Here is a 27467-nt window from a genome sequence, read left to right on the forward strand (position 1 = left end):
TTGAGGACCTTAGGGTGTAGGAGAGTTGGGCTAAAACAGTGATAAGGATTCCACACATAATATCTGAAATCATCACCTTAAGAGCCCTGCATGTTGGGTAGGGCGGTGTCATTACCCTTGTTTTACAGGTCAGGTAACAGATGCAGGTGGCCCAAGGCCCGGGTTCCTTAGCTAGAATGCAAAACTTCGAGACTGACCCTTTTCTCGTGTTCACTTGCAGAAAGCTAGTGGAGGCTTTAACTCCAAAGGGATAAAGCAGTGAAAGTTACAGTGAAGGACCACTGATCCCAACTCACTGCTTGGATTATTGGGATGTGTCTTGTGTGTTTAGAGGGGCAGGCATCACTTTTAGCTGGGAGGGAATGATCAAAGTCCAAGGGAGGGTGGCATTTCAGTTGTCTACAGGGAGCAGTGAGTGGTTTCATTTGCCTAGAGTGTGGAGAGGAGTGACAGGTAAAAAGGTGGGAAGGGTCCTTTGAGGTCTGATTGTATAGAGGCCCTGAATGCCGGGCTGCAGAATTTTACTGGGGGTGATGTGGGGCATTGAAGAGTTTGGGTGGGGGAGCCAGGTGCTCGGAGACCAGACTGGGCACAGTTTATCTGGATGGTTGTTGGATGGACAGGTTGAGGACTGGATGGACAGGCTGAGGAAAGGCCTCTTGCTCTGAGGCTCTCAGTGGTGACAGCCTGAACCAGGAAGTGGCAGTGAGGATCCAGAGTGGAGGGTGCACGTGGAGGAGATACTGAAGAGGTGAAAGAACCTTTAACCTGTTAGCCTTTTGCCAGGTGAACATGGTGCAGGACTTGGGAAAGAGGAGTTAAGCTAAAACCAACAGAGAAACCGTCACATCCATAGATCTGTATTTAAGATTTTCACCTGGTGCTTTTGGGAGTCATTTTATTTTTAACTTCCTTGGAAACAAAACAGCATACCCTTTGCTGTCAGTCAGTATTTATTGAGCACCTTCTGTGTACCCAGGACTGAGCAGAATACAGAGATGGTGAAAGGAAAGGTCTGTCCCTTTGATAAAGGAGGGTCTGTCTCTTCTCCCAGGTACCCTTGGGTGGATTGGGCGACCTGTCCCGCTGGCTCTACTGGAGCCTGGAAGAGTGAGAGACACTCCAAGGCAGGGGGAGCTCTCAGCTCCTTAATTCCAACCCGTCTTCCTCCTCTCCTCTGGGGCCTGCCCCCACCCCACCCTAGGACCCACAGGGACCAGAAGAGAAACTAGTACCCTTGAGAGTCAGCTACAGACCAGAGCCTAAAGTGAAGCAAATTCACTTAATTTTTTAAAAACGGCATCAATTATTCGTTTCAGAATTTTAAAGTATTAATTCCGTTGATGAGAATTGAGAAAACTATTTTTAAAAAAGAAATTATTAATCACATATTCTGGTCACCCCTAACTAATAGTTAACACTTTGGCATATTGCATTCCAGTCTGTTTATGTCTCTCTTTTTTTAAACAAACTTGGGACCATACTAGTTATTTTTTCATTTAATGTTGTATAGTTTTTCATTTAATGTTGTGAGTACTTTGCTATACGATTAAATGTGTCCTACAGTTTTTACTAATTTGATGTAAGAGTTCATTGTTTCATTAAACTCTGATTTATTTAACTAATTTTATATTTGGCATTGAGGTTGTTTTCAAATTTGTAATGTTCTGTCTAATTCTGCAGGGAATATCTTTAAACATAAATCTTTGTTTCTGTCTGACTTATTTCTGAGTCGTTCAATAACTGCAGTTAATGAGAATTTGAAGAATCTGAAGATTTCTACACATGTTGCCAAATCATATTCCAGAAGGTTGCATGACTTTGTTGGAATACAACTTATTTGGGACTGGGTGGGATATACTGCCTGTTTTCCTTGAATTTGGATTATTTTAGTATCCAGGACTAAGATTTCCCACAGCTAGAGAAAGGCAGCATTAGCACCCACGTTTATGACGTCTACTTTTTTTTTTAACATCTTTATTGGAGTATAATTGCTTTACAATGGTGTGTTAGTTTCTGCTTTATAACAAAGTGAATCAGTTATACATATACATATGTTCCCATATCTCTTCCCTCTTGTGTCTCCTTCCCTCCCACCCTCCCTATCCCACCCCTCTAGGTGGTCACAAAGCACCGAGCTGATCTCCCTGTACTATGCGGCCACCCCCCACTAGCTATCTATTTTACATTTGGTAGTGTATATATGTCCATGACTCTCACTCTGTCACAGCTTAGCAATCCTACTACTGGGCATATACCCTGAGAAAACCATAATTCAAAAAGAGTCATGTACCACAATGTTCATCACAGTACTGTTTACAGTAGCCAGGAGATGGAAGCAACCTAAGTGTCCATCATCGGATGAATGGATAAAGAAGATGTGGCACATATATACAATGGAAAATGACGTCTACTTTTAAGCAAAGCTGTTGGGAATTAAATTAGGGATTGTTAGGTAACTCTTTCTGACCTGGGGCTAAAAGGTTTGTGAGTGGTTCCTTTGGTTTCTTTCATGTGGTCCTCTTCTTTGCAGAAAGAGAGATTCTATGAAAGCCGGTGCAGGCCAGTGACTCCGTCTTGTAAGGAGCTAGCTGACCTTATGACCCGCTGCATGAACTACGACCCCAACCAGAGACCCTTCTTCCGAGCCATCATGAGAGACATCAATAAGCTGGAGGAGCAGAGTAAGACTCTGCCTTGAGCTGTTTAACCAAGACCAGCCAATGCCTGGGGGAGGGAGGGATAACAAGGAGCCTGTGAGGGGCAATCACTCCTTTTTAACATGTTTTTTTTTCTCTTCTGTTAGATCCAGACATCGTATCAGAAAAAAAGCCAGCAACTGAAGTGGATCCCACACATTTTGAAAAGCGGTTCTTAAAGAGGATACGTGACTTGGGAGAGGCAAGTTATACTCGAGTGCCTGCTGACCACTTCACCTCTATGGATATCTAAAGCTGCTCTCCATTCTCTCTCATTTTGGGTCAAAGTTTATAGGAGAAAGCATCTTACTGTGTTTTCTTTAGGATTGTGTGTTTTTCCATTTGACACACGGTGGCAGCCTGTCCATGCACACAGGACATTGATCAGCTCCCTTGGGAGACTTAGTCTCTAAGGGACAAAGAGAATGAAAAGGGGGGGATCCATCCATGGGGGATGGATATAGATATGGTGGAAATAGAAAAGTCCCTACCTCTGACTTTTCTGGGAATACATATCCTGTGAGGCTGCTTAAATGAGGGATGGATTTATTTCACAGAACACTGAAATAGAATTTTAGCTTTTCCTCTGGACCTTGAGTGGCAGTTTCCTGACAGTAAATGTGACTAGAGAAGCTATTGGAATTTGCATCTTTATACAGATTTTCTGTAGTTAATAAAGGCTGTGCCAACTTGAGTACCCGCCATGTGCCAAGGCCAAGTGCTGGGCATTCTACAGGCACAGTGTTCCTGCTTCCTCACAGCATCCCCAAGGGTTTATTACCACTGTATACATTGAGCACCTCTGGAGCCAGCTCGGAAGATGGGGTGACCAGGCTCGAATCACTAGCAGGTGGCTTAGCTGGGATCTAATCCACGTCTTCTAAAGACTCCTCATGCCTTGCTCTTTGTAGCCACATTGTGGTGCCTCCTGTAGCGTGGACCCAGGGCTGTCAAAGAATGCCAAGGTTGTCCTGCATGTCCAGAAATAACCTTCATTTCCTTTTGGGTTACACTTTCATGGAAATTGGGATTGATGTGTTGGTTCACCAGTCACTTGATCCTTTTCTTGTCTTAGCTCAGTAATAGAAGAAGGAATGGCAGGTAAGCCAAGTGGGGAAGAGCCCAGGTAGGAGCTTGCTACCTGCAGGGTCAGACTGTGCGTGCACCCCCACCTTCAGGGGAACAGCACGAGGAGCAAGGCTCATCTTTGAAGTGTGTCCTGCTGGCCCAGGCTGGGGCTTCTCTGATCAAGCACGTGCATCTTTCCCTCCAGGGCCACTTTGGGAAGGTTGAACTCTGCAGGTATGACCCTGAGGGGGACAATACAGGGGAGCAGGTGGCCGTCAAATCCCTGAAGCCTGAGAGCGGAGGGAACCACATAGCTGATCTGAAGAAGGAAATTGAAATCTTAAGAAACCTTTATCATGAGAACATTGTGAAGTATAAAGGCATCTGCACAGAAGACGGTATGTTGTGCAAAGTGGGGTTAGTTTAAAGACTGAGTGACTGTCTGGGGTCATGAAGGCCATTGCTGAGCAGGCAGTGCCCTTGGCCTTATCTGGGCTGCCTGAGTGCTAGCTGATGGCCCCCGGAGCTCTAGGGCTTCGAAGCAGTATGCACTGTCAGAACCCTCAGCTGCAGAGCTCCCGGGAAAGCTGCCCAGCCTTCCCCCCAGGCGGGGGGTGATTCCAGCATTGTCCCTCTTGGCTGTTCCTACACCCACACTGGGGATTGGACTTCCCCTGTCCTGGTATTTGCACACGAGGGCACAGAGACCAGATGAAACTGAGGCCCACTCCTCCCCTTTCCCTGTTCCTTTGATCCAGCACTAAGCAGGGTACTTTGTTTTCTAAATCAAGGTGGCAGGTAGTGTTTACTAATAAGTGTATCTTTTTTACAAGCCAGTACAATACTCATGTATTATATTTTAAAATTGGTAGTGAGATGATGTGGCTCATAATTTTTAAAAATCATCATTTGCCTAGTGGTTTGCAGAACATTGTCTTGTCTCAGTGAGCGCTGATGACTCTAGGGTAGGTACCCTGTTCACTGCTGAGGATCCCAAGACTCTGAAACCTATGAGGTTAAGCAACTTGCCTGTGATTCAGGTCCTCTGTCTCCAGATCCTGTGCCCTTCACTCCCACAGTTCCTTCATTTGGCAACCTTGTACTGATGGTTTTTTTGATTTTTCGTTTCTTTTTTCTAAACAGGAGGAAATGGTATTAAGCTCATCATGGAATTTCTGCCTTCGGGAAGTCTTAAGGAGTATCTTCCAAAGAATAAGAACAAAATTAACCTCAAACAGCAGATAAAATATGCCGTTCAGATTTGTAAGGTAAAAAGAAAAAAAAAGAGCCTGGTAAAACTTTAAAAACCAGGCACTCTGTCCTGGGTAATTGGTTTGTAATTAGGCTGCAAGTGGAAAATAATTTCCAATAATTGTACTGAGTTTATTTTGTTCTGCATGATTTGGATTGAAAATTAGCCTCTGCTAAGAAAGTGAACTGATTTGTTAATATGGTTTCTTTAATGTGTATTTCTTGGAATCAGGTTGGTCTAACTATTTTTGCAAAGAAGTAAAAACAAAAAAAGTGATATGTGAATGAAATGACATTTATATACATTTTTTTGTTATGAAGTGGTAGATACAGAATCCAATCTGAACTGACCTTCAGCAATGTGCTCTGCCTTTTCTTCTCTCCCTCAGGGGATGGACTATTTGGGTTCTCGGCAGTACGTTCACCGTGACTTAGCAGCAAGAAATGTCCTTGTTGAGAGTGAACACCAAGTGAAAATTGGGGACTTTGGTCTAACCAAAGCCATTGAAACTGATAAGGAGTACTACACAGTCAAGGACGATCGGGACAGCCCTGTGTTTTGGTAACTGAATCAAACAGATTTCATCAGCGCTCCATAGGGTTTCCACTGTTCTGATAGGTCCTTTCTAGCTATGTTAATGTCTCTTACTAGTCCAGATTAGAAAAAGACTTAGATCATTTGGAATTGACTGATTTTTGCCTTCAAGAAACATCTTTTAAGCTGTTTTACTGAAAGCAACCCGCAGAAATGCCTGAGCTTCATAGGAAAACATCTTCCAAGGAAGAAATCTCACAGCGCTCAGCATCTCCATCTTGCCTGGAGAAGGCATTCCTCTGACAGTTCTTAAAACTGTTAATAGCTGGAGTAATCACATCCATGCAGAGGAAACCTGGAGGGCAGGTAGGAGGAGGGGGCAGGAAGATGACAGGAAGGAGGTGACGAGTAGGCATTGGCAGATTCAGGTAGAGCCTGGACATAACAGAGCAAAAATCCATAAGAAGCTTGGCCATCTTCTCATGAATCACCAGAGTATCCTGGTTGGTGGGCCACACCCTGACTTTGACCCCTCTCAGCCTGGAACACTATCCAAGGGGGAAGCTGCTAAAGTCTCCACTCTATGCTGTCCTGTAGAACTGACTGGCACCACGAGGTACATCCTTGTATGGACACGACATGGGTCTCTCCCACCCAAGGAGGCCATACCTCCATTTATTCGTTAAAGAAATATGTATCAAGGCCCTGCTTTGTGCCAGGTACTAGAGATAACAAGGGTGAACAAGCCAACCAGGTTTAGAATTTAATGGGTGAGGCAGCCAATTAATTTCGTGGTACCATAACCAGAAAAGGGTTCAGGCTTGGTTTTCTGGAGGTTCTTTTAAAATAAGGCCTTAAAAGATTCCTGGGGGTTTGTAAAGATGGTTAGAAGACGGCATGTGTGATGGCAAGAGTGAGACAGAGCAGTGGCTATCCTAGGAACTGGAATCAGCTCCGTGTGGCTGGATCATGAAGGGAGGTCTTGGCGGTTGCTAAGGCAATGCGCTGGATGCTGAGTTATGGAGCTGGGACTCCATCCCAAGAGCTTTGGGTTGCTGTTGGGGGAATTAAGGACAGGGACTTCTGTTGAAAAAGATCACTGTGGGAAGGAGAGGAGCAAGACTGGAGCCAGGGAGTCTAATTTGGCCGGAGCCAGTGATGGTGTCAACTAGGACAGTGATTTGGACAGCGATGGTGGGGTTTAGGAGAAGTGAATAGGTTTGAGAAGTTTTTATGAGACTGCATATCGGGATGCCTCAGTTTCTGGCTCAGGCAATTGGGTGTCACTCACCAAAACAGCTGACGTTGGAAGAGGACTGGGCAGTAATTCACTGCTGACTCAATCTAAGCTTGCAGGCAAATGAAGCCTGGGCCTGTCGTCATCACCTCCTCCCCCTATCCCCTCCCCATGGAGAGCCTATGCTCTGCGAAATAAGAAGCACAGACTTGTCTGACTGATATTTGGGAGCAAATGTGTAATGAGAGCCCATAGGGGTATTGTCCACATATCAGATGTGGACCACAGCAGCTTATGTGTGACTGATGCATAATACACACTTAAATGTCTTAGAATATTAAATTCTAAGAAAAACGAGAGCGCTGATTGCTTTTTGGAATATCCTTCCCAGGAAATGAAGTTTCAAGTTCTGCTTTCTTTCAGGTATGCTCCAGAATGTTTAATTCAGTGTAAGTTTTATATCGCCTCTGATGTCTGGTCTTTTGGAGTAACTCTGCATGAGCTGCTTACTTACTGTGATTCAGATTCCAGTCCCATGGCGGTAAGTCTTACTTGTCCTTCGTTTGAATCTAGCACCCACTTAAAATGTGTCCATCCTTCTGCTTTGTAAGTTTCATTCTTAAATGGAATCCAATCAGTGTGTTATAATGGAAAGGAAAATTGTCTTGGACTTTCATTTTTAAAGCCTTTTTATTGTTTTAATTTCCAATTCTAGAAATTTTACCTTAATTTATCTGGTGTTTATATAAATATGTACAAAGTAAAATATTTTGTTTGGTTTTATTTTACATAGTTGTTCCTGAAAATGATAGGCCCAACTCATGGCCAGATGACAGTAACAAGACTTGTGAATACATTAAAAGAAGGAAAACGTTTGCCTTGTCCACGTAACTGTCCAGAAGAGGTATTTATGGGCCATTTCACAGTAATAAAACTCAGTTTTTACTGTTTTCACTGCTTGAGTTATCCAGCATGGGATTGGAGTAGGGGAGCAGGAATGAGTAGAAAACTCTTCTAAAATAGTTTTCTGAAGCTGAATTTCAGATAAGATATCTGAGAAAATCATCTTTGGGCAGATGACAGCCACAAGTTTTGTTCAAAGTAAGGGATTCCCTTCAGAAGTAGGCTCACCTCAGTGAGCACCCTAAAGGAGCATATGTTGGTATAGCCTTCCTGTGACAAATACATATAACTGCATTTTTGTATGTAAGTTTATCCCACTTATCAACAGCATTGTGACATTCAGTTTTCTGTATTTCTAACTGAACTGAGCCTTTAAGACTAACTCTGTAGACTATGTAAATGTATGTTTAAGCCAAAGAATGAAGCAGCTGGTAAGGAAATTTGGAGTCTAAACTGAGGTATAACTTCACCCTTAAACTGGTTTATAGTGATTAATGACCTGGATTTTTTTGCAAGGTCAGTTAAGTCATGAGCTTCTCAAATGTTAAAATGTTATTTATGAACTAATTATAGATGTGTCACATTTTCTGTATTTTAAGTTACTCAAATATTTTGTTTTCTAGTATTATTTATTAAGGGAAGTCATTCACATTTTCAAAATTATGTTCTTCTTGGTGTCCCTATAATTTTTTTAAAAAGCTCCTAAACATTTTTACTGTTGTTATTTTTTCTTTTTACAGGTTTATCAACTTATGAGAAAATGCTGGGAATTCCAACCATCCAATCGGACAACCTTTCAGAACCTTATTGAGGGATTTGAAGTGCTTCTAAAATAAGAAGCATGAATAAAATTTAAATTCTACTGTGTATCAAGTCCTCCTACCCCCAACCAATACCCAAGCCATTTAAAAAAAAAAAATGTGTTCTAACTGGAAAAAGTCTGTATTCTGTCTAAAGAGATACTGGGGTACGTATCCGCGTATACAGCACACTGTGTGGTGCTTAATATGTGTAAGTACTTCCTCTTTAAATTTGGTACCAGTAACATAGTGACAAATAATGACAACCAAAATATTAGAAAGCACTTAATGACTCCTCCTTTTGGAAAGAATATACCACTGTTTCTTCTGGTTAGTTTACTATCACAATTGAGTACCAGAATGGGATTTTTCAAAACAAGAGGAGCTGACCAACGTAGTCTCAAGATGATTGCTTTTTCTTAGCTGCCAGTTGATGTGAAATGTTTTTCTGGCACGTAAATCAAAGGTAAAGATTGATGGACTTGGCCGATACTCTAATATGCCCTCAAATTTCAATATCTAAACAGTGATAGATGAAACATTCTTGAAATATTAGATACCAGTTAGTATACTGTTGTTGCTATACAAAGATGAGTGTATCCCTGTCAACAGTAGGACATAAACTTTGAGTTGTTTCTGCAGTGGCTTAGCTCCTGTCCCCTTGGGTGACCAGCAGTACCCATTTTTGAGAAAACTGGTCATACCCAGTGGGGCAGCTGTGGAATAGATACTTTGCTGCATGATGTTGATTCTTGAGAACTAAACCTGTGCCAGTGCTTCCCTAAACAGTATGTATACCTTTAATCAGAATTGATTCCAAGAACCTTGATGCTGTTATACCTGCTTTTCAGAAATGTCAATGTGTATCCTTTTATAACTCTACCACTTTGGGGCAAGCTGTGCCAGCATTGGTTTTGGATGCTGAATGCATATATACCATGTACATTGCACTGTTCTTAGTGTTTCAGTACTTACCATCCATCTACAAGAGTTGATCACTATTTTGACCATCACCCTATGGCGCAAAACTTGAAAGACCCAGCTAGAAGCACTATGGAGTTCAGGATCCACTAGGCAGTTTTCAGTTTGCTTGGAGGTAGCTGGGTAATCAAAAATGTCAAATCTCTGATTCAATGTGAAACATTAAGATCTTTTTGACCAGGAGTCTGAAAAACTTTTTGTTGATGCTGTCTAGCATTTGTTTGATACCATTACTTTTCACCTTTGAGCCTGAAAAAGAGTTGTGTATTCATTCAATGGCAACAGCCATTCAAATCTGTCTAGTAACCCTACATCACCAAGGTCCGTGTCAAACCTGTGGCCACCCTACATGCACTTTGTTTACTCTTTATACAAATAAATATACTAGAGACTTCACATGCATGTGCCTTTTAATATTAAGAGTTCATTTTCAAAGCATTTCAAACAATTTGTTTACATAGAAAAATAACAGTATATAGGCTGAGGGTGGGGAGAGCATTGGTAATGGTCCTTATTACTAACACCACACCACTTGATTTGTACTTATCTGTTGTGTCCCAACAATAATGGGGCACAGGCCAGTACAGATGGTAGACCCACACTTGCTAACCCAAAATACCTTTTAGTTCTTTCAACCTCTTCCTGCTTGCATTTTTAAAATTCACCATCTTCCCTTTCTTCTATTTGTACTGTCATAGAGGTGTGACAAAGCACTGAAGAAGCTCAATGCAACAGGAAAATGGGAAGAAGTGCAGAGCATGGAGAACCCATTATTCATCTGCTGAGTCAGAATTGAGTGATGCCTATCCTGATCAGTTATTTATAGGTAGTATACTTATTAGAAATTATCTAATAATTTAACTTTCTAGCTGTCATTTGCCAATAGAAGTTAATATAGGCAATACATTAGACCAAGTAAAATTCTTTATAAATCATACATGTGTACCAATTTTAAACTTCATAATTAAAACAGAAGAGATATCTTCTATCATAGTCAATAAGTCCCCTAAATATAAGATATTTAATGATTTTATTTCAAAAGACTAGGATCACTGAGACCCCTAAACTCCACATCATCAATTAATGTCTCATAACAAAGAACAAACTTAGAAGTTTCTAGATAGCAAAAGGGTTTCTCATGCATTTAATACCAAGGTCTTCAGGAAATGGTGATTCAAAAGCTATATGCAATAAAACACAATTCTTTCAAAAGTAAATTGGGTGAAACAGCTGATAATTTTTCAGCCTAACACACTGCAAAAGGATAATAGACAAAGCAGAGGATGAGGTATAGCTTATTATCTCAAAATGGTTATAAATACTGTTACTCCATAACACTCCCTCAGAAAGGGCAGAATTGACTGCTTTACTATATTGTGGAAATAGGGCATCTGATGACCAAAATGTGCCCTGTTCTAGTAAATGAATCCTCACTATGCTATGAAATTAAGACACAGAAACCTTTGTTCCCTGCCACTTACAAATCTGTTGTAAAAGTTAAAGGTCTTTTTGTAGGTGTGAAATAAAAGGATTAGGGAATTAATGGTATTAGATCAGGAGTCTTCGAACTTTATAAAGGGCCAGATAGTAAATAATTTAGGCTTTGCAGCCACTTAGCTCTGCCATTGTAGCACAGAAGTTAGCCATACATGATATGTAAGTGAATGAGCATGGTTGTGTTCCAATAAAATTTTATGTATGGACACTGAAATCTGAATTTCAAGTCATACATTTTTTTTTCCTCCAAACATTTAAAAATGTAAACATCATTCTTAGCTTGCAGGCAGTACAAAAACAGCTGGAGGACTGTTTTTTGACTGCAGGGAGTAGTTTGCCAGTCCCTGAAATTAGATCAGCAAAGCTACTTAAAAACAAAACACCTTGTGTTTTTCACAAGAGGTATAAATGGTAAATAATAAGAGTAAAGCATCTGTAGTAGTGTATACCTTGGATGTCACTGTCACTCTGTGTTTGAGTTTTATACTGTATGACTGGTGTGGGGGTAATAATTAAGTTTGTATGTAGAGCATCTTTATAACATTACCAATCACTGCATTGTGTACTTGCATTCTTGTAATTCTAGGAAAAATTCTAAAAATCTGAAATGAGATTACTTCTAGGGGAAGTATCGATAAACTGGAATGCACACTGGCTTATAAGAAATTTATTCTAAGGCCCAGGAAACAAGAATGTTTCCCATTTATTGCTTCAAACTTTTATATGTGGTGTCAAAATTATTCCCAGTCCTAAACAAGGAATATTGGAACATGTTAATTTCTCCAATGGACTGTAAGTTAATATCACATTAAGATGCATCTAATTCTAGTGGAATATGTCCTCAATTGATGTCTCTTCTTATTGCTACTTATTTTTTTAATTTGGCAATTCTGCCTGCTGCACAACACAGTTCCTTCTGGGAAATTAGAAACCCGTATTTAAAGGATATGGCTAATTTGAATGTAGTTAAGGCAGCTATGAACAGCAGAGATACTGCAAAGAACCTTATGAGTTTATAAGGAGAGAACTTAACTCAGTATACTCGCTTCTTTTTTAAGTAGGTTTCCATGTAATATGCTCCTGTGCCCTGAGAATGCTGGTCAACAAATTCCACTGAACCACCTTCTGGGGCAGAGACGAGATATGATGAGCCTCGCTTTTCATTTCTTAAAGATGATACCTATTAGAAAAAGAAACCATAACTAATGCTAAAATCTAAATTAAAATTGGTTTGTTAAAGATATAAGAAAAGCAATTCTACTGTGGTTTGGTGTAAAAACAGAATAGCAGGATAAATAACAAAAGTTATCCAAAAAACTGCACAAAAAATTTCTATAATCAAAATCACTTGTGGAACTTCTGAAAAATACAAACCAGCTTCTTAATGCCCTCTCTCCCTCTACTCCCCACATTTTCAGGAAAGAAAAGTGACAGTATAGTTGCTTCTGCTGTTTGTACATAGTTAAACCCCAGTGAATCAGAATACCAGTACTGGATACCAGTATTCCTCTGAGGAAGGAGCATGGCTAAGGAATTGAACCGCATATCAACTTAGATGTTAAGTTCATCTAGTAATAAAAGATGTGGCAAGAGAATAAACCAGTAGGTACGAAAACTAGCAAATGATGTCAACAAAATAGCTAGTGAAACGTTCTAGAGAGCAATATGAACTCAAACTTTAGTCCACAGAATAATCACCTGGAAAAGTTGTTAAAATGCATATTTCCGGGTTCCATCTCAGATATTCTAATCCGGAAGGGTTCATGATAAGAAGGGCCAAAATGTTCCTCACAAGTAGTCACAGTAATCAATACATTAAATCAGATTATGTAGCACAACCCTATGACCACCTAATTCCTCTGTTTTAGCTTTTACAAATACTATGTGTGACAAACTTACTGAATAATTATGTAACTAACCTACTATACAAGAATGTAGAAATGACTCATAAGGAAAGCTTCTAGCAATACGGAAGAGCCGTCTCACATTACAATTAAAATTACAATAATATTTGAACCAACAATGGCCACAATTTTTAAAACCGGGTTCAACTTCAGAGGGGACAGATGATGAGTCTGTCTGCCCTTGTAGATAAAGCAGTTCTCAGTCATCCATGTTAAGAAGAGGGATATGGTAGAGATGACCAAGAAGGCTCCAGAGCTCCCCTCCTTCCATGGATGTGCCAGATGTACAGCTACACATGGAACAGTTCCCTCTAAAAGAGATCCAGAAACTAGCTGGGCAGCTCCTACGTATTAAACAAATGAGAAAATAAATACCCACACCAAAATGGGTAGGAAAGGCCAGTATACAGTCTCACCATACACCCCAACCCTGGCACAGCACTGTGCATCAGGAGAATTCCCAATTCTTAGCTTCTCCCTGAGGAGTGAAGGGTTTGGATTCCAAATCTAGTGCTCCAACTTTTAAGACTCCCACTGGAGGTATGGGTTCCCAAAATACCTAGCTCTGAAAGCCAGCATGGCTTGTGTTCATGAGATCCACAAGGCTATAGATAATAAAGAAGCATTCTTAATGGGCACACAGCGCTCACTGTGACTGTCTCCTCAGGGCCAGGTGCAGAGGAAGCAGGCAGAATTGCCCATCTCCCAGTCCTCCCCTGAAAGAAGTTCATCTGCACATTTTAAAAGCTGCTGCCTAAAGCTGGGCTCCTAATCTAGCAGGTGCTAGGAGCAGCAGCAATCTTCCCCAGAGACTGGGGAAGCTGAAGGACACCTCCCCCACCTTCTCCTTCCAGTTCACTCCAGTCACTAGTATCTCCCTGCAAGGAGCTTGTACACGTCTGTACCCTGGCTTTTATGTCTGACACCCAAGGAATAGTCCCTGGGTCATCTGGCTCTGATAGCCAGTGGGGCTTGCATTCATGAATTCCACTGGACTGTAGCAAACAAAAATACAATTGGGATGGGAGCTCCCATCCCACCATGCCCTGGTGATTGTACACCTGTGCTCAGCACAAAGGGAACAGGGGGAAAAAAATGCCCATTTCCTTTTCTCCCTGGACAGGGCTTAACTGTCAATACATACTTTCTCAGCTGCAGCCTCAGGGTCCAGGTTCTAATCCATCTGCGTCTAGGTGCTAACTGCAGTTCCTGCCTTTGGATACACAGACAGGTCTTAGCTTACCCTCTAAAATAGCCACTAAAAGCAAAGAAGGAGGCTCAGACAGTCACAAAAGGTTGAGAGACAATTAAGAGCTCAGGCTGGGCTGAAGGACCCATCTCTTACAGGATACCATTCAAGACTGGAAGAGGTGGCTGTTTTGTATAATGCATAGACACCAATAAAGGAAGAAATGAAGATATAATGTTCCAAACAAAAGGCCACGATAAATATCCAAAGCAAATCTTGATAAAACAAAGTGACTTACCTGAGAGAGTTCAAAATAATGGTTGTAAAGATCCTCACCCAGGTCGAAAGCAATGAATGAACAAAGAATTTGAACAGAGATAGAAAATATTTAAAACTACCAAATAGAAATCACAGAATTGTTGAATGTAACTGAACTGAAAAGTTCAATAGAGGGATTTAACATCAGACTAAATCAATCACAGGAAAGGATCAGCAAACTTGAAGACAGGTTACTGGAATTCATCCCATCGGAGTTGCAAAAAGGAAAAATAATTATAAAAGTTAAGATAGCTTAAGGGACTTATGGGACACCATCAAATGGACCAATATATGCATTACAGAGGTCCCAGAAGGAAAAGAGATAAAGGGGCAGAGAACTTTTTCAAAGAATTAATGGCTGAAAACTTCCCTAATCTGGGGAAACACACATCCAGATCCAGAAAGCCTAGAGAATAACAAACAAGATGGCTCCAAAGAGACCCAAAATGAGATACAAATTATAATTCGAAGTGCTAAAAGAAAAAAACTGCCAACCAAGAATACTTGGCTAAGTTGTCCTTCAGAATTGAAAACAAGAGTTTTCCAGACAAAAGCTGAAGGAGTTCATCACCACTAGACCAGCCTTACATGAAATGTTAAAGGGAGTTCTTCAAACTGACATGGAAGGAGGCTTAGTTTTCTTTAGTAACAGGAAAACATGAAAGTATAAAACCACTGGTAAAGATAAATATATACTTAAATTCAGAAAACTGACAAAAAAAAAACCTATACAAACATTTGTCAATGGATAGATATACAATGTAAAAGGGTACAAACTGACATCAAATAAATGGGGGTGGCAGAGCTGTATTCATTTGAAGTTATCAACTTAAAATACACATATATATAAAAGACATTTTATGTAAGCCTCATGGTAACCACAAAACAAAAGCCTACAGTAGGGATGTAAAAGAAAAAAGAATCAAAGCACACAATTATAGAGAATTAGCAAATCACAGAGACAGCAAGGAAGGAAGAAAGGAACAGAGGAATCACAAAACAACCAGAAAACAATTAACAAAATGGCAATTTAAATCCACAACTACATTACTTTAATCCACACACCTATAGTCAACTAATCTACAACAAAGGAGGCAGGAATCTACAATGGAGAAAAGACAGTCTGTTCAACAAGTGTTGCTGGGAAAACTGGACAGCCACGTGTAAACCAATGAGATTAGAACATTCTTTCATACCATATACAAAAATAAAACTGGATTAAAGACGTAAACGTAAGAATGGAAATCATAAAATTCCTAAAAGAGAACATACACAAAACACTGACATAAATCATTGCAGTATTTTCTTGAATAAGTCTCCTAAGGCCAAAAACCAAAAACAAAACCAAAAAAAGCAAAAATAAATGGGACCTAATTAAACTTAAAAGCTTTTGCACAGCAAAAGAAACCATTAACAAAATGAAAAGACAGCCTACAGAGTGGCAGGGAAAATTTGTGAATGATGTGACGGACAGGGGGTTAATATCCAAAATACACAAACAGCTCATACAACTCAATAGCAGAAAAACAACCCAATCAAAAAAATGGGCAGAAGACCTAAAAAATTTTTCTGAGGAAGACATACGGATGGCTAACAGGCACATGAAAAGATGCTCAACATTGCTAATTATTAGAGAAATGCAAAATCAAAACAATGAGATAGGGCTTCCCTGGTGGCGCAGTGGTTAAGAATCTGCCTGCCAGTGCAGGGGACACAGGTTCAATCCCTGGCTCGGGAAGATCCCACATGCCATGGAGCAACTAAGCCCGTGCACCACAACTACTGAGCCTGTGCTTTAGAGCCCGCGAGCCACAACTACTGAGCCCGCACACTTAGAGCCTGTGCTCCACAACAAGAGAAGCCACAATGGGAAGCCTGTGCACCGCAACAAAGAGTAGCCCCCGCTCGCTGCAACTAGAGAAAAGCCCGTGCACAGCAACGAAGACCCAACACAGCCAAAAAAGAAAAAAAACAACAACGGGATACCATCTCACACTTCTCAGGATGGTTACCATCAAAAAGTCTACAAATAACATGTCAGAGAGGATGTAGAAAAAAGGGAACCCTCGTACACTGTTGGTGAGAATGTAAGTTGGTACAGCCACCACAGAAAACAGTATGGAGGTTCCTCAAAAAACTAAAAAAGGACTACCATATGATCCAGCAATTCTACTCCCTTGGTATATATTGGAGAAAACTGAAAATGCCTATTCAGGAAATTACATACACCCCAATGTTCATAGCAGCAACAATGACTCATTTGGCCAGAAAAATCAAAAGCCAAGACATGGGAGCAACTCAAGTGCCCATCAACAGATGATTAGATTAAACAGATGTGATTTTATATATGTGTGTGTGTGTGTGTGTGTGTGTGTGTGTATATACCTACAATGGAATATTACTCAGCCATAAAAAAGAATAAAATACTGCCATTTGCAGCAATGTGGATGGTCCTAGGGAATATTATGGTTAGTGAAATAAGTCAGAGAAAGACAAATACTACTGATATATAATATAAATGGAATCTAAAAAATAATACAGAAGAATGTATATGCAAAACAGAAACAGACTAACAGACATAGAAAAACTATGTTTACCAAAGGGGAGAGGAAAGGGAGGAGGGATAAGTTAGGGGTATGGGATTAACAGATACAAACTACATGTATAAAATAGATAAGCTGGGCTTCCCTGGTGGTGGAGTGGTTAAGAATCATCCTGCCAATGCAGGGGACGCGGTTCGAGCCCTGGTCCGGGAAGATCCCACATGCCGTGGAGCAGCTAAGCCTGTGTGCCACAACTACTGAGCCTGCGTTCCAGAGCCCGCGAGCTACAACTCCTGAAGCCCAGCGCCTAGAGCCCATGCTCTGCAACAAGAGAAGCCACCGCAATGAGAAGCCCGCGCACCGCAACAAAAAGTATCCCCCGCTGACCGCAACTAGAAAAAGCCCGCACACAGCAACGAAGACCCAATGCAGCCAAAAATAAATAAATAAAATAAATAATAAAATTTTTAAAAAGATAAGCAACAAGGATATACTGTAAAGCATAGGGAATTATAGCCGTTATCTTATAATAACCTATAATGGAGTATAATCTGCAAAAATACTCACAATGCTATACACCTGAAACTAACAATATTGTAAATCAACTACAATAAATTTTTTAAAATGTTAAATGTAAATGGATTAAATTCTTTAATCAAAATACAGAGTGGCTGAATGGATAAAAATCAAAACCAAACTATAGGTTGACTAAAAGAGTCTCACCTAGCTTAAAGGACACAAACAGACTGAAGGTGAAGGGATGCAAAAAGATATTCTTTGCAAATGAAAACCAAAAGAAAGCAAAGGTAGCTGTACTTTTCAGACAAAATAAACTTCAAATTAAAACATGTAGCAAGAGACAAAGAAGGTCATTATCAAAGATAGGTCAATTCGGTCAGAATGGCCATCATCAAAAAATCTACAAACAATAAATGCTGGAGAGGGTGTGGAGAAAAGGGAACACTCTTGCACTGTTGGTGGAAATGTAAACTGATACAGCCACTATGGAGAACAGTATGGAGGTTCCTTAAAAAACTACAAATAGAACTACCATATGACCCAGCAATCCCACTACTGGGCATATAACCTGAGAAAACCATAATTCAAAAAGAGTCATGTATCACAATGTTCATTGCAGCTCTATTTACAATAGCCAGGACATGGAAGCAACCGAAGTGTCCATCAACAAATATTACCCAGCCATAAAAAGAAATGAAGTTGACTTACTTATAGTGAGGTGGATGGACCTAGAGTGTGTCATACAGAATGAAGTAAGTCAGAAAGAGAAAAACAAATACTAAATGCTAACACATATATATGGAATCTAAAAAAGAAAAAAAAAAGGGTCATGAAGAACCTAGGGACAAGACGGGAATATAGACACAGACCTGGGGCTTCCCTGGTGGCGCAGTGGTTGGGAGTCTGCCTGCCGATGCAGGGGACGTGGGTTCGTGCCCCGGTCCGGGAGGATCCCACATGCTGTGGGGTGGCTGGGCCCGTGAGCCATGGCCGCTGAGCCTGCATGTCCGGAGCCTGTGCTCCACAACAGGAAGAGGCCACAGCAGTGAGAGGCCCATGTACTGCAAAAAAAAAAAAAAAAAGACACAGACCTACCAGAGAATGGACTTGAGAATATGGGGTGGGGGAAGGGTAAGCTGGGACAAAGTGAGAGAGTGGCATGGACATATATACACTACCAAATGTATAAAATAGATAGCTAGTGGGAAGCAGCTGCCTAGCACAGGAAGATCAGGTCCATGCTTTGTGACCACCTAGAGGGGTGAGATAGGGAGGGTGGGAGGGAGGGAGATGCAAGAGGGAAGAGATATGGGGACATATATATATGTATAACTGATTCACTTTGTTATAAAGCAGAAACTAACACACCATTGTAAAGCAATTATACTCCAATAAAGATGTTAAAACAAAAAAAGGTCAATTAATCAAAAGGATGTAACAATTGTAAATATAAGCCCAAAACAGTAGCACCTAAATATATATAAAGCAAATATTGTGAAGGGAGGAAAAGATAGCAATATAGTATCAGGGGACTTGAATACTCTACTTTCAACAATGAATCATTTGGCCAGAAAAATCAGCAAGGAAACATTGGACTTAAACTACATGTTAGACACAATGAACCTAAAGGAAATAACACAACATTCCATCCAACAGCAACTGAATACACATTCTTCTCAGATGCACATGGAATTTTCTTTAGGATAGATCATATGTTAGACCACAAGTCTTAATAAATTTTAAAAAGTTGAAACCCTATCTAGCATCTTTTCCAACCATGATTGTGTCAAAGTAGAAATCAATTACAAGACAAAAACTGGAAAGTTCACAAATACGTGGAGATTAAACATGTTCCTAAATAACCAATGGATCAAAGAAGAAATCAAAAAAATACTTTGAGACAAAAGAAAATGGAAACAAAACATAGCAAAACTTATGAAATGCAGCAAAAGCAGTTCTAAAAGGGAAGTTTATAGTGATAAACAACTACATGAAGAAAAAAATCTTGAACAGCTATCTATATACCTGGAAGAATTAGAAAGCAACAAACTAAGCTCAAAGCTAGCAAAAGGAAGGAAGTAACAAAGATAAGAGTGGAAATAAATGAAATAGAGACTAAAAAGACAACAGAAAAGAGTAATGAAAATAAGAGCTGGTTTTTTAAGATAAACTTGACAAACTTTTAACTAGACTTAACAAGAAAAAAAGAGAACTGACATAAAGGTATAAATGAAAAAGGAGATATTATAACTGGTACCACAGAAATACGAAAGATCATAAAGACCACTATGAATACTTACATGCCAACAAGTTGGATAACTTAGAAGAAATGGACTAATTCCTAGAAACAACCTACCAAGACTGAATCATGAGGAAACAGAAAATTTGAACAAATTACTAGTAAGGATATTGAACCAGTAATCAAAAACCTCCCAACAAAAAAAGTTCAGAGACAGATGCCTTCACTGGTGAATTCCACAAAACATTTAAAGACAAATTAATACCAACCCATCTCAATATCTTCCAAAACATAGAAAAGGAAAGAACACTTCCAAATTCATTTTACAAAGCCAGCTTTACCTTGATACCAAAGGCAGACAAAGGCATTACAAGAAAAAAAATTACAGGCCCATATTCCTGATGAACATAGATGTAAAAATCCCCACAAAATATTAGCAAACTGAATTCAACAATCGTTTAAAAGGATCATACACCATGATCAAATTAGATTTATTCCAGTAGTACATGGATGGCTCAACACCCACAAATCAATAAACATGATATACACATTAACAAAATAAAGGATAAAAATCATATCATCTCAATAGATACAGAGAGAGCATTTGACAAAATTCAACATCCATTCACAATAAAATCTCTCAACAAACTGGGTGAGGGACTGTACCTCAACATAATAAAGGCCATATATGTCAAACCCACAGATGACAATATACTCGATGGTGAAATGCTGAAAGCTTTTCCTCTAAGATCAAGAGCAAGACAAGGATATCTACTGTCATCACTTTTATTCAACACAGTACTGGAAATCCTAGCCAGAGCAGTGAGGCAAGAAAAAGAAATAAGAGGCATCCTAATTAGAAAGGGAGAAGTAAAATTGTCACTGTTAGCAGATGACATATTTAGAAAACCCTAAAGAATCCATCAAAAAACCGTTAGAAATAATAAACAATTTCAGTAAAGTTGCAGGATACAAAATCAATATACAAAAATCAATTGCTTCTCTATACGCTTAACAGTGAGCTATCCAAAAATGAAATTAGGAGTACTTAGGAATAGATTTTACCAAGGTTAGAAACTGTACACTGAAAACTGTAGGAAAGATGACACAAATAAATGAAAAGATATTCTGTGTTCATGGATTGGAGGAATTAGTATTATTGAAATGTCCATAATACCCAAAGCGATCTACAGATTCAATGCAATCCCTATGAAAATTCCAATGGCATTTTTCATAGAAATAATCCTAAAAACTGGAACCTAAAAAAACCCTAAGGAGCAAAAGCAATCTTGAGAAAGAAGAGCAAAGCTAGAGGCATCATTCTTCCTGATATCAAATTATATTGCAAAGCTATAGTAATCAAAACAGTATGATAGTCATAAAAACTGCCACACAGATCATTGGAACAGAATAGAGACCCCAGAAATAAAACTCATGCTATATGGTCAATTAATTTATGACAAAGGGGCCAAGAACATACAATGGGGAAAGGATACCTCTTCAAGAAAAGGTGTTTGGAAAATTGGATAGCCACATGAAAAAGAATGAAACAGGACCACTTTTACAAAATACTCAAAAGTCAACTCAAAATGGATTAAAGACTTGAAATGTAAGACCTGAAACCATAAAACTCCTATAAGAAAACATAGCAGGTAATAAGCTACCTGACATTGGTCTTTGCAATGATTTTTTTGGATTTAACAGCAAAAGCAAAGGTGACAAAAGCAAATATAAACACGTGTGATTACATCAAACTAAAAAGATTCTGCACAGCAAAAGAAACCATCAACAAAATGAAAATTCAACTTATGGAATAGGAGAATATATTTGCAAACCACATATCTGTTAAGGGATTAATAGCCAAAATATTCTTGGAACATACACAACTCAATAGCCAAAACAGCCCCAATTTAAAAGTGGACAAAAGACCTAAATAGACATTATTCCAAAAACGAATACAGCTGGCCAACAGATACATAAAAAGTACTCAGTCTCACTAATAACCAGGGAGATGCAAATCAAAACCACCCCACACCTGTTAGGAAATCTATTATAAAAAAGACAAGAGATAACAAATGCTGGCAGATATGTGGAGAAAAGGGAACCCTGTGCACTGTTTGTTGGAATGTAAACTTGTACAGCCACTATGGAAAACAGTATGGAGATTAAAAATTGAACTACCGTATGATCCAGCAGTCCCACTTCGGAGCATATTCTGATTTCCTTTGGAAACAGAATCATTAACTTGAAGAGATATTTGTACTCTTACATTCACAGCAGCATTATTCACAACAGCCAAGGTATGGAGAAAACCTAAGTGTCGACAAATGAATGGATGAAGAAAATAAAGAAAATGTGGTGTGTGTATAGTAATTTGCATTTCCCTGTGTATATATACATACATACATACATGCATGCATGCAATGAAATATTATTTAGACTTAACGAAGGAAATCTTGTTATTTGCAACAATATGGATGAAACTGGAGGGCATTATGCTAAATGAAATTTAAAAAGAAAAAAAAGAGAAAGTCAACCTCACAGTGGCTAGAGTGTGGGGAAAATAGTACAAGGTTAGAATAGTACAAACTTTCAGTTATAAGATGAATAAGGTCTGAAAATCTAATTTATAAAATGGTGACTGTAGTTAACACTGTTGTACAATTAAAACTTGCTGAGACAGTAAAACTTACGTTTTCATGAATAGAGTTAATGGATGCATTAATTAAGTCAGTGAGGAGACCCCTTTCACAATGTACATCAGTATACTGCTGTATACTTTCAATAACTTAGAATTTTATTTGTCAATTATACCTCAATAAAGCTGGAGAAAATAATGAAATTTTTTAAAAAACAAAAGGATGACAGAAGACTGAAAATCACAAATCTATCTATCTTGGTACTTTATTTTGATGTGGTCTACTATTGTGACAATCCAGTAAAATCCTTCTTCACATAACACTTAAAGGACTGCTTCACAAAGTGAAACAGATTAGCAAAGAATTTGGTTTTAACTCCTGTGTCAAAATTTTTCCTGGTAATAAAGTATATAAATATATCTGATGTTTGCTCTGAAATAATGAGAAAGGGCATAGGTGGGAGTGAGGATGAAAGAAGCCTGGCTGTGAGGTGATAAATCGTTAAAACTGGGTTGATGGGTGCAAGAAACTCCACCCAGTTCCAGTTCAAGATGGTGATGCAGGTGGACCCTGAACTCATCTCCACCCACAGACACACCGAATCTACAGCTACATATGGAGCAATTTCCTCTGAAAGAAACCAAAAAACTAGATAAGAGACTCCTACACAGTGAGCAAATGAGGGAAAAAACACATCAAAATGGGTAGGAGACGCTGAGATACTATCTCACCATAAACCCCACCCTCAGAGCAGCAACCCACGAGTGGCAGGGAATTCACAACCCTGAGCATCTCCCTGAGAAGTGAAACGTTTGAACCCCAATCTGGCATTTCAACACTTTTTAATTTATTTTGTATTGGAGTATAGTTGATTTACAATACCATGTTAGTTTCTGGTATACAGCAAAGTGATTCAGTTATTACATATATGTGTATATATATATTCTTTTTCATATTCTTTTCCATTATGGTTTATTACAGGATATTGAATATAATCCCCTGTGCTATACACTAGGACCTTGTTGCTTATCCATTCTACATAATAGTTTGCATTTGCTACTCTCAAACTCCCAATCTATCCCTCCCCCACCCCTCTTCCCCCTTGGCAGCTACAAGTCTATTCTCTATGTCTGAGTCTCTCTTTCATAGATTGAGTCATATATTTGTCATATATATATATGCCATATATATATGTTCATATATTTGTCATATATATGTCATATATTTCTTTAAATTTTAATTTATTTATTTATTTATGGCTGCGTTGGGTCTTCGTTGCTGTGTGTGGGCTTTCTCTAGTTGCGGCGAGCGGGGGGCTACTCTTCATTGCGGTGTGCAGGCTTCTCACTGCGGTGGCTTCTCTTGTTGTGGAGCACAGGCTCTAGGCACGCGGGCTTCAGTAGTTGTGGCATGTAGGCTCAGTAGTTGTGGCTCATGGGCTCTAGAGCACAGGCTCAGTAGTTGTGGCGCACAGTCTTAGTTGCTCCGCGGCATGTGGGATCTTCCCAGACCAGGGCTCGAACCCATGTCCCCCTGCATTGTCAGGCGGATTCTTAACCTCTGCACCACAAGGGAAGTCCTGTGTCATATTTTAGATTTACATATAAGTGATATCATATGGTATATGTCTTTCTCTGTCTAACTTACTTAGTATGATAATCTCTAGGTCCATTCATTCTTTTTTATAACTGAGTAGTATTCCATTGTATGTATGTACCACATCTTCTTTATCTGTTCATCTGTGGATGGACATTTAGGTTGCTTCCATGTCTTAGCTATTGTAAATAGTGCTGCTATGAACATTGGTTGGCACTTCAACTTATAAGACCTGTGTCTGAGAGACAAGCCCCCAAAATATCTAGCTTAGGAATCCAATGGGGCTTGTATCCACAAGATCCACAAGGCTATAGCAATCTGAGAAACAGTTCTTAAAGGGCTCCACAGACTCACCCACCCCAGGGCCTAGTGCAGAGGCAGTCAACTGAAGAGCATCCAATGTTTCTGTGAAAGAGACCTATTTCCTTAAACTTTAACCTGAGGGGCAGACATCTAAGTTAACACACATCTAGGGGCCTCCTGAAATAGTCTCCAAAGTGGAGGGTGTCAGGTGCCACCTTCATATTCTCCTCTGCCTCCCTTGAGGTCACCAGTGTCTCTGAGAAAGGGCACATTATCTGGTACTCCGGGTTTTGTGGCTGCTGCCCAGGGGATACCCCTTGATTGCCTGGCTCTGGTGGCCAGCAGGGCTTGTGTTCCTAGGTTCAGTGGGATGGTAGCAAACAAAGAAACAGTTCTTAACTGGCTATCACCACAGGGCTCACTGCAGAGCGAGCAGACGAATGCCCATCTCCTAGTCTTCCCCTGAAATAGGCATATTTGCATATTTTTAAAACTGCTGCCTGAAGGTCTGGCTTCCAATCAGCCTGAATCTAGGTGCTGACTAAGATCTCCCCTTGGGGTCACTGACAGGTCTTGGCACACTCTCAACTTCTGGGAGCCACTAAGAAAGTAGGCTGCTTGGACAATCATAGGTTCAAGAGACAACCAAGAGCTAGGGCAGGATTGAATGATAAAGTCCATCACCTGCAAGAGGTTGCTCCTTCAAGACTGAGAGAGGTGTATATTTTATCTAATGCATAGAAACCAATACAGAGAATCAAGGAAAATAAAGAAACAGAGGAATATGTTCCAAATGAAAGAACAAGATAACACCTCAGAAAAAGACCTTAATGAAATTGAGGTAAGTGATTTACTCTATAAAGAGTTCAAAGTAACAATTGTAAAGATGCTCGTTAAACTCAGAAGAACAATGGATGAACAAAGTGAGAATTTCAACAGAGATAAAATATATAAAAAAGTACCAAACCAAAACCACAGACCTGAAGAAAACAGGAATTAAACTGAAAAATACAATAGAGGGGCTCAACATCTCACTATGTGAAGCAGAAGAAAGGATCAGTGAACTCAAACAGGGCAGTGGAACTCATCCAATCAGAGCAGCAAAAAGAAAAAAGAATTTTAAAAAGTGAAGATAGGGCTTCCCTGGTGGCGCAGTGGTTGAGAATCCGCCTGCCGATGCAGGAAACACGGGTTCGTGCCCTGGTCCGGGAAGATCCCACATGCCGCGGAGCAACTAAGCCCGTGAGCCATGGCCGCTGGGCCTGCGCGTCCGGAGCCTGTGCTCCGCAACGGGAGAGGCCACAACAGTGAGAGGCCCGCATAACGCAAAAAAAAAAAAAAAGTGAAGATAGCTTAAAGGGACTTATAGGACACCAACAAGGGTCCCAAAAGGAGAAGAGAGAGAAAGAGGCAGAAAAGTAATTTGAAAAACTGATGGTTGAAAATTTCCCTCACCTGGGGAAGGAAATAGACACCCAGATCCAGGAATCCCAGAGAGTTCCAAATAAGACAAAACCAAAGAGACTCACACCAAGACACATGATAATTAAAAAGTCAAATGTTAAAGAGAAGAAGAGAATCTTAAAAGCAGCAAGGAAAAAAAAACTTGTTACATACAAGGGAGCCCCCATAAGACTATCAACAGATTTTTCAGCAAAAACTTTTCAGACCAGAACAGTGGCATGCATGATATATTCAAAGTGCTGAAAGGAAAAAAAACAAAAAACAAACAAAAAAAACTGCCAACCAAGAATACTCTGTCTGGCAAAGTTGTCTTTCAGAATTGAAGGAGTGATGAAAAGTTTTCTAGACAAGCAAAAACTAAAGGATTTCATCACCATGAAACCAGCCTTACAAAAAATGTTAAAGGGACTTCTTTAAGCTGAAATGAAATGGTACCATTTAGTAACAGAAAAACAAATGAAAGTATAAATCTCTTTGCTAATGGTAAATATATGGTAAATTCAGAGTAACCTAATGTTGTAAAGATAGTGAAGTAGTCATTTACAAAGCTAGCATGAAGGTTAAAAAAAGTTTTTAAAATAACTACAATGATTTGTAATGGACACATAAGAGAAAGAGATGTAAACTGTGACATCAAAAACAAAACATGAGTGACATCAGCATCGTGCTGGAGTAAGACATTCCCTTTGTCTCCCCTTCAATCTATAACCTGTAAAACATGCATAACTCAAAAACGGTGCCCCTGCCCAGTACACCAGGATGCTGGAGAACTCCACACTTCTATGCATCTAACGGTAGGTGGACTGGAACACAAAGAGGAGGTGAAACTAGGGGAAACTGCCATCCTGCCTTCCCCCAGCCACAGCAGCTGAGCCTGCAGGCCCAGGGAACCCAGTAGCAGCAGGGGAGGCAGCATATGAGACTCCAGCCTCTCAGCCACAGTGGTGTTCACAGCCCCAGGAAACCAGGTGGCAGTGGCAATGTCCCTTCGGCCACAGAGGCACCCACAACTCCAGCAGCTAGCCCCCCACCCCTTCCACAGCGGTGGCACCTGGAAACCCAATAACCCCTGACATGGTAGAGGTGCCTGTGACCCCCCAGTTCTCCACTCACCTCCCCTGCAGTAGCAGAGCCTGCAACTCAGGTCTGGGACATGGCAGATATGTTCACCATCCCAGTGCCTCAGGAGGTGACATTAGCAGCAGCAAGGCACCAAGACCCTAGAGGCACAAGCAGTGACAAGGAGGGCACTGGGCTCTCACATATAACCAGAAGCAGCTCAAGTAAGAAAACGGAAAACTTGTGCTATAGTGCCACCTACCGGAAAACAAAGGAGAGCTCTCTAATTTCTAAACTACTGAATCATTAAAATCAAGCAAAAGAAAAAAAAAAAAAGTTTTACCTAAAGAAGAAAGGTGTTCATTACTTCAAATGCTCCAGCAGAGGAACAACTCATCAAGCACCGTGAAAACCCACAGTAACACTGTATTCAAAAAAGAAAATGACAATTCTCCAAAAACCAAGCAAAGTCATGGAATACTGTGATCTAACTGATAAAGAATTCAAAATAACTCTCGGGCGGAGAGAAGAAGGCGGAAGAGTAAGACATGGAGATCACCTTCCTCCCCACAAATACATTAGAAATACATCTACATGTGGAACAACTCCTACAGAACGCCTACTGAACGCTGGCAGAAGACCTCAGACCTTCCAAAAGACAAGAAACTCCCCCACGTACCTGGGTAGGGCAAAAGAAAAAAGAAAAAATAGAGACAAAAGAAT

At 40.0% G+C, this 27467-nt stretch overlaps 2 protein-coding genes across 20 annotated transcripts in view; one reads left to right on the forward strand and one right to left on the reverse strand.

Moving 5' to 3' along the window:
• Nucleotides 1-9870, forward strand: part of JAK1 (Janus kinase 1) — a 251537-nt gene extending 241667 nt beyond the window's left edge. For 15 of the 17 annotated variants that reach the window (XM_067006579.1, XM_067006588.1, XM_067006570.1 and 12 more), the window contains 8 exons: nucleotides 2534-2684; nucleotides 2807-2901; nucleotides 3973-4165; nucleotides 4911-5035; nucleotides 5408-5580; nucleotides 7214-7331; nucleotides 7584-7694; nucleotides 8434-9870. In XM_067006579.1, coding sequence (XP_066862680.1) covers nucleotides 2534-2684; nucleotides 2807-2901; nucleotides 3973-4165; nucleotides 4911-5035; nucleotides 5408-5580; nucleotides 7214-7331; nucleotides 7584-7694; nucleotides 8434-8529 — 1062 coding nt within the window. In that variant the 3' untranslated portion in view covers nucleotides 8530-9870. The remainder of the gene's footprint in view (nucleotides 1-2533; nucleotides 2685-2806; nucleotides 2902-3972; nucleotides 4166-4910; nucleotides 5036-5407; nucleotides 5581-7213; nucleotides 7332-7583; nucleotides 7695-8433) is intronic. The other 2 variants (XM_067006650.1, XM_067006647.1) reach the window with 1 other exon arrangement.
• Nucleotides 9867-27467, reverse strand: part of RAVER2 (ribonucleoprotein, PTB binding 2) — a 138434-nt gene continuing 120833 nt past the window's right edge. For all 3 annotated transcript variants that reach the window (XM_067006669.1, XM_059045521.2, XM_059045513.2), the window contains exon 12: nucleotides 9867-12151. In XM_067006669.1, coding sequence (XP_066862770.1) covers nucleotides 12005-12151 — 147 coding nt within the window. In that variant the 3' untranslated portion in view covers nucleotides 9867-12004. The remainder of the gene's footprint in view (nucleotides 12152-27467) is intronic.

The sequence above is a fragment of the Kogia breviceps genome, chromosome 1, assembly GCF_026419965.1.
Source record: "Kogia breviceps isolate mKogBre1 chromosome 1, mKogBre1 haplotype 1, whole genome shotgun sequence".
Classification (NCBI taxonomy): Eukaryota; Metazoa; Chordata; class Mammalia; order Artiodactyla; family Physeteridae; genus Kogia; species Kogia breviceps.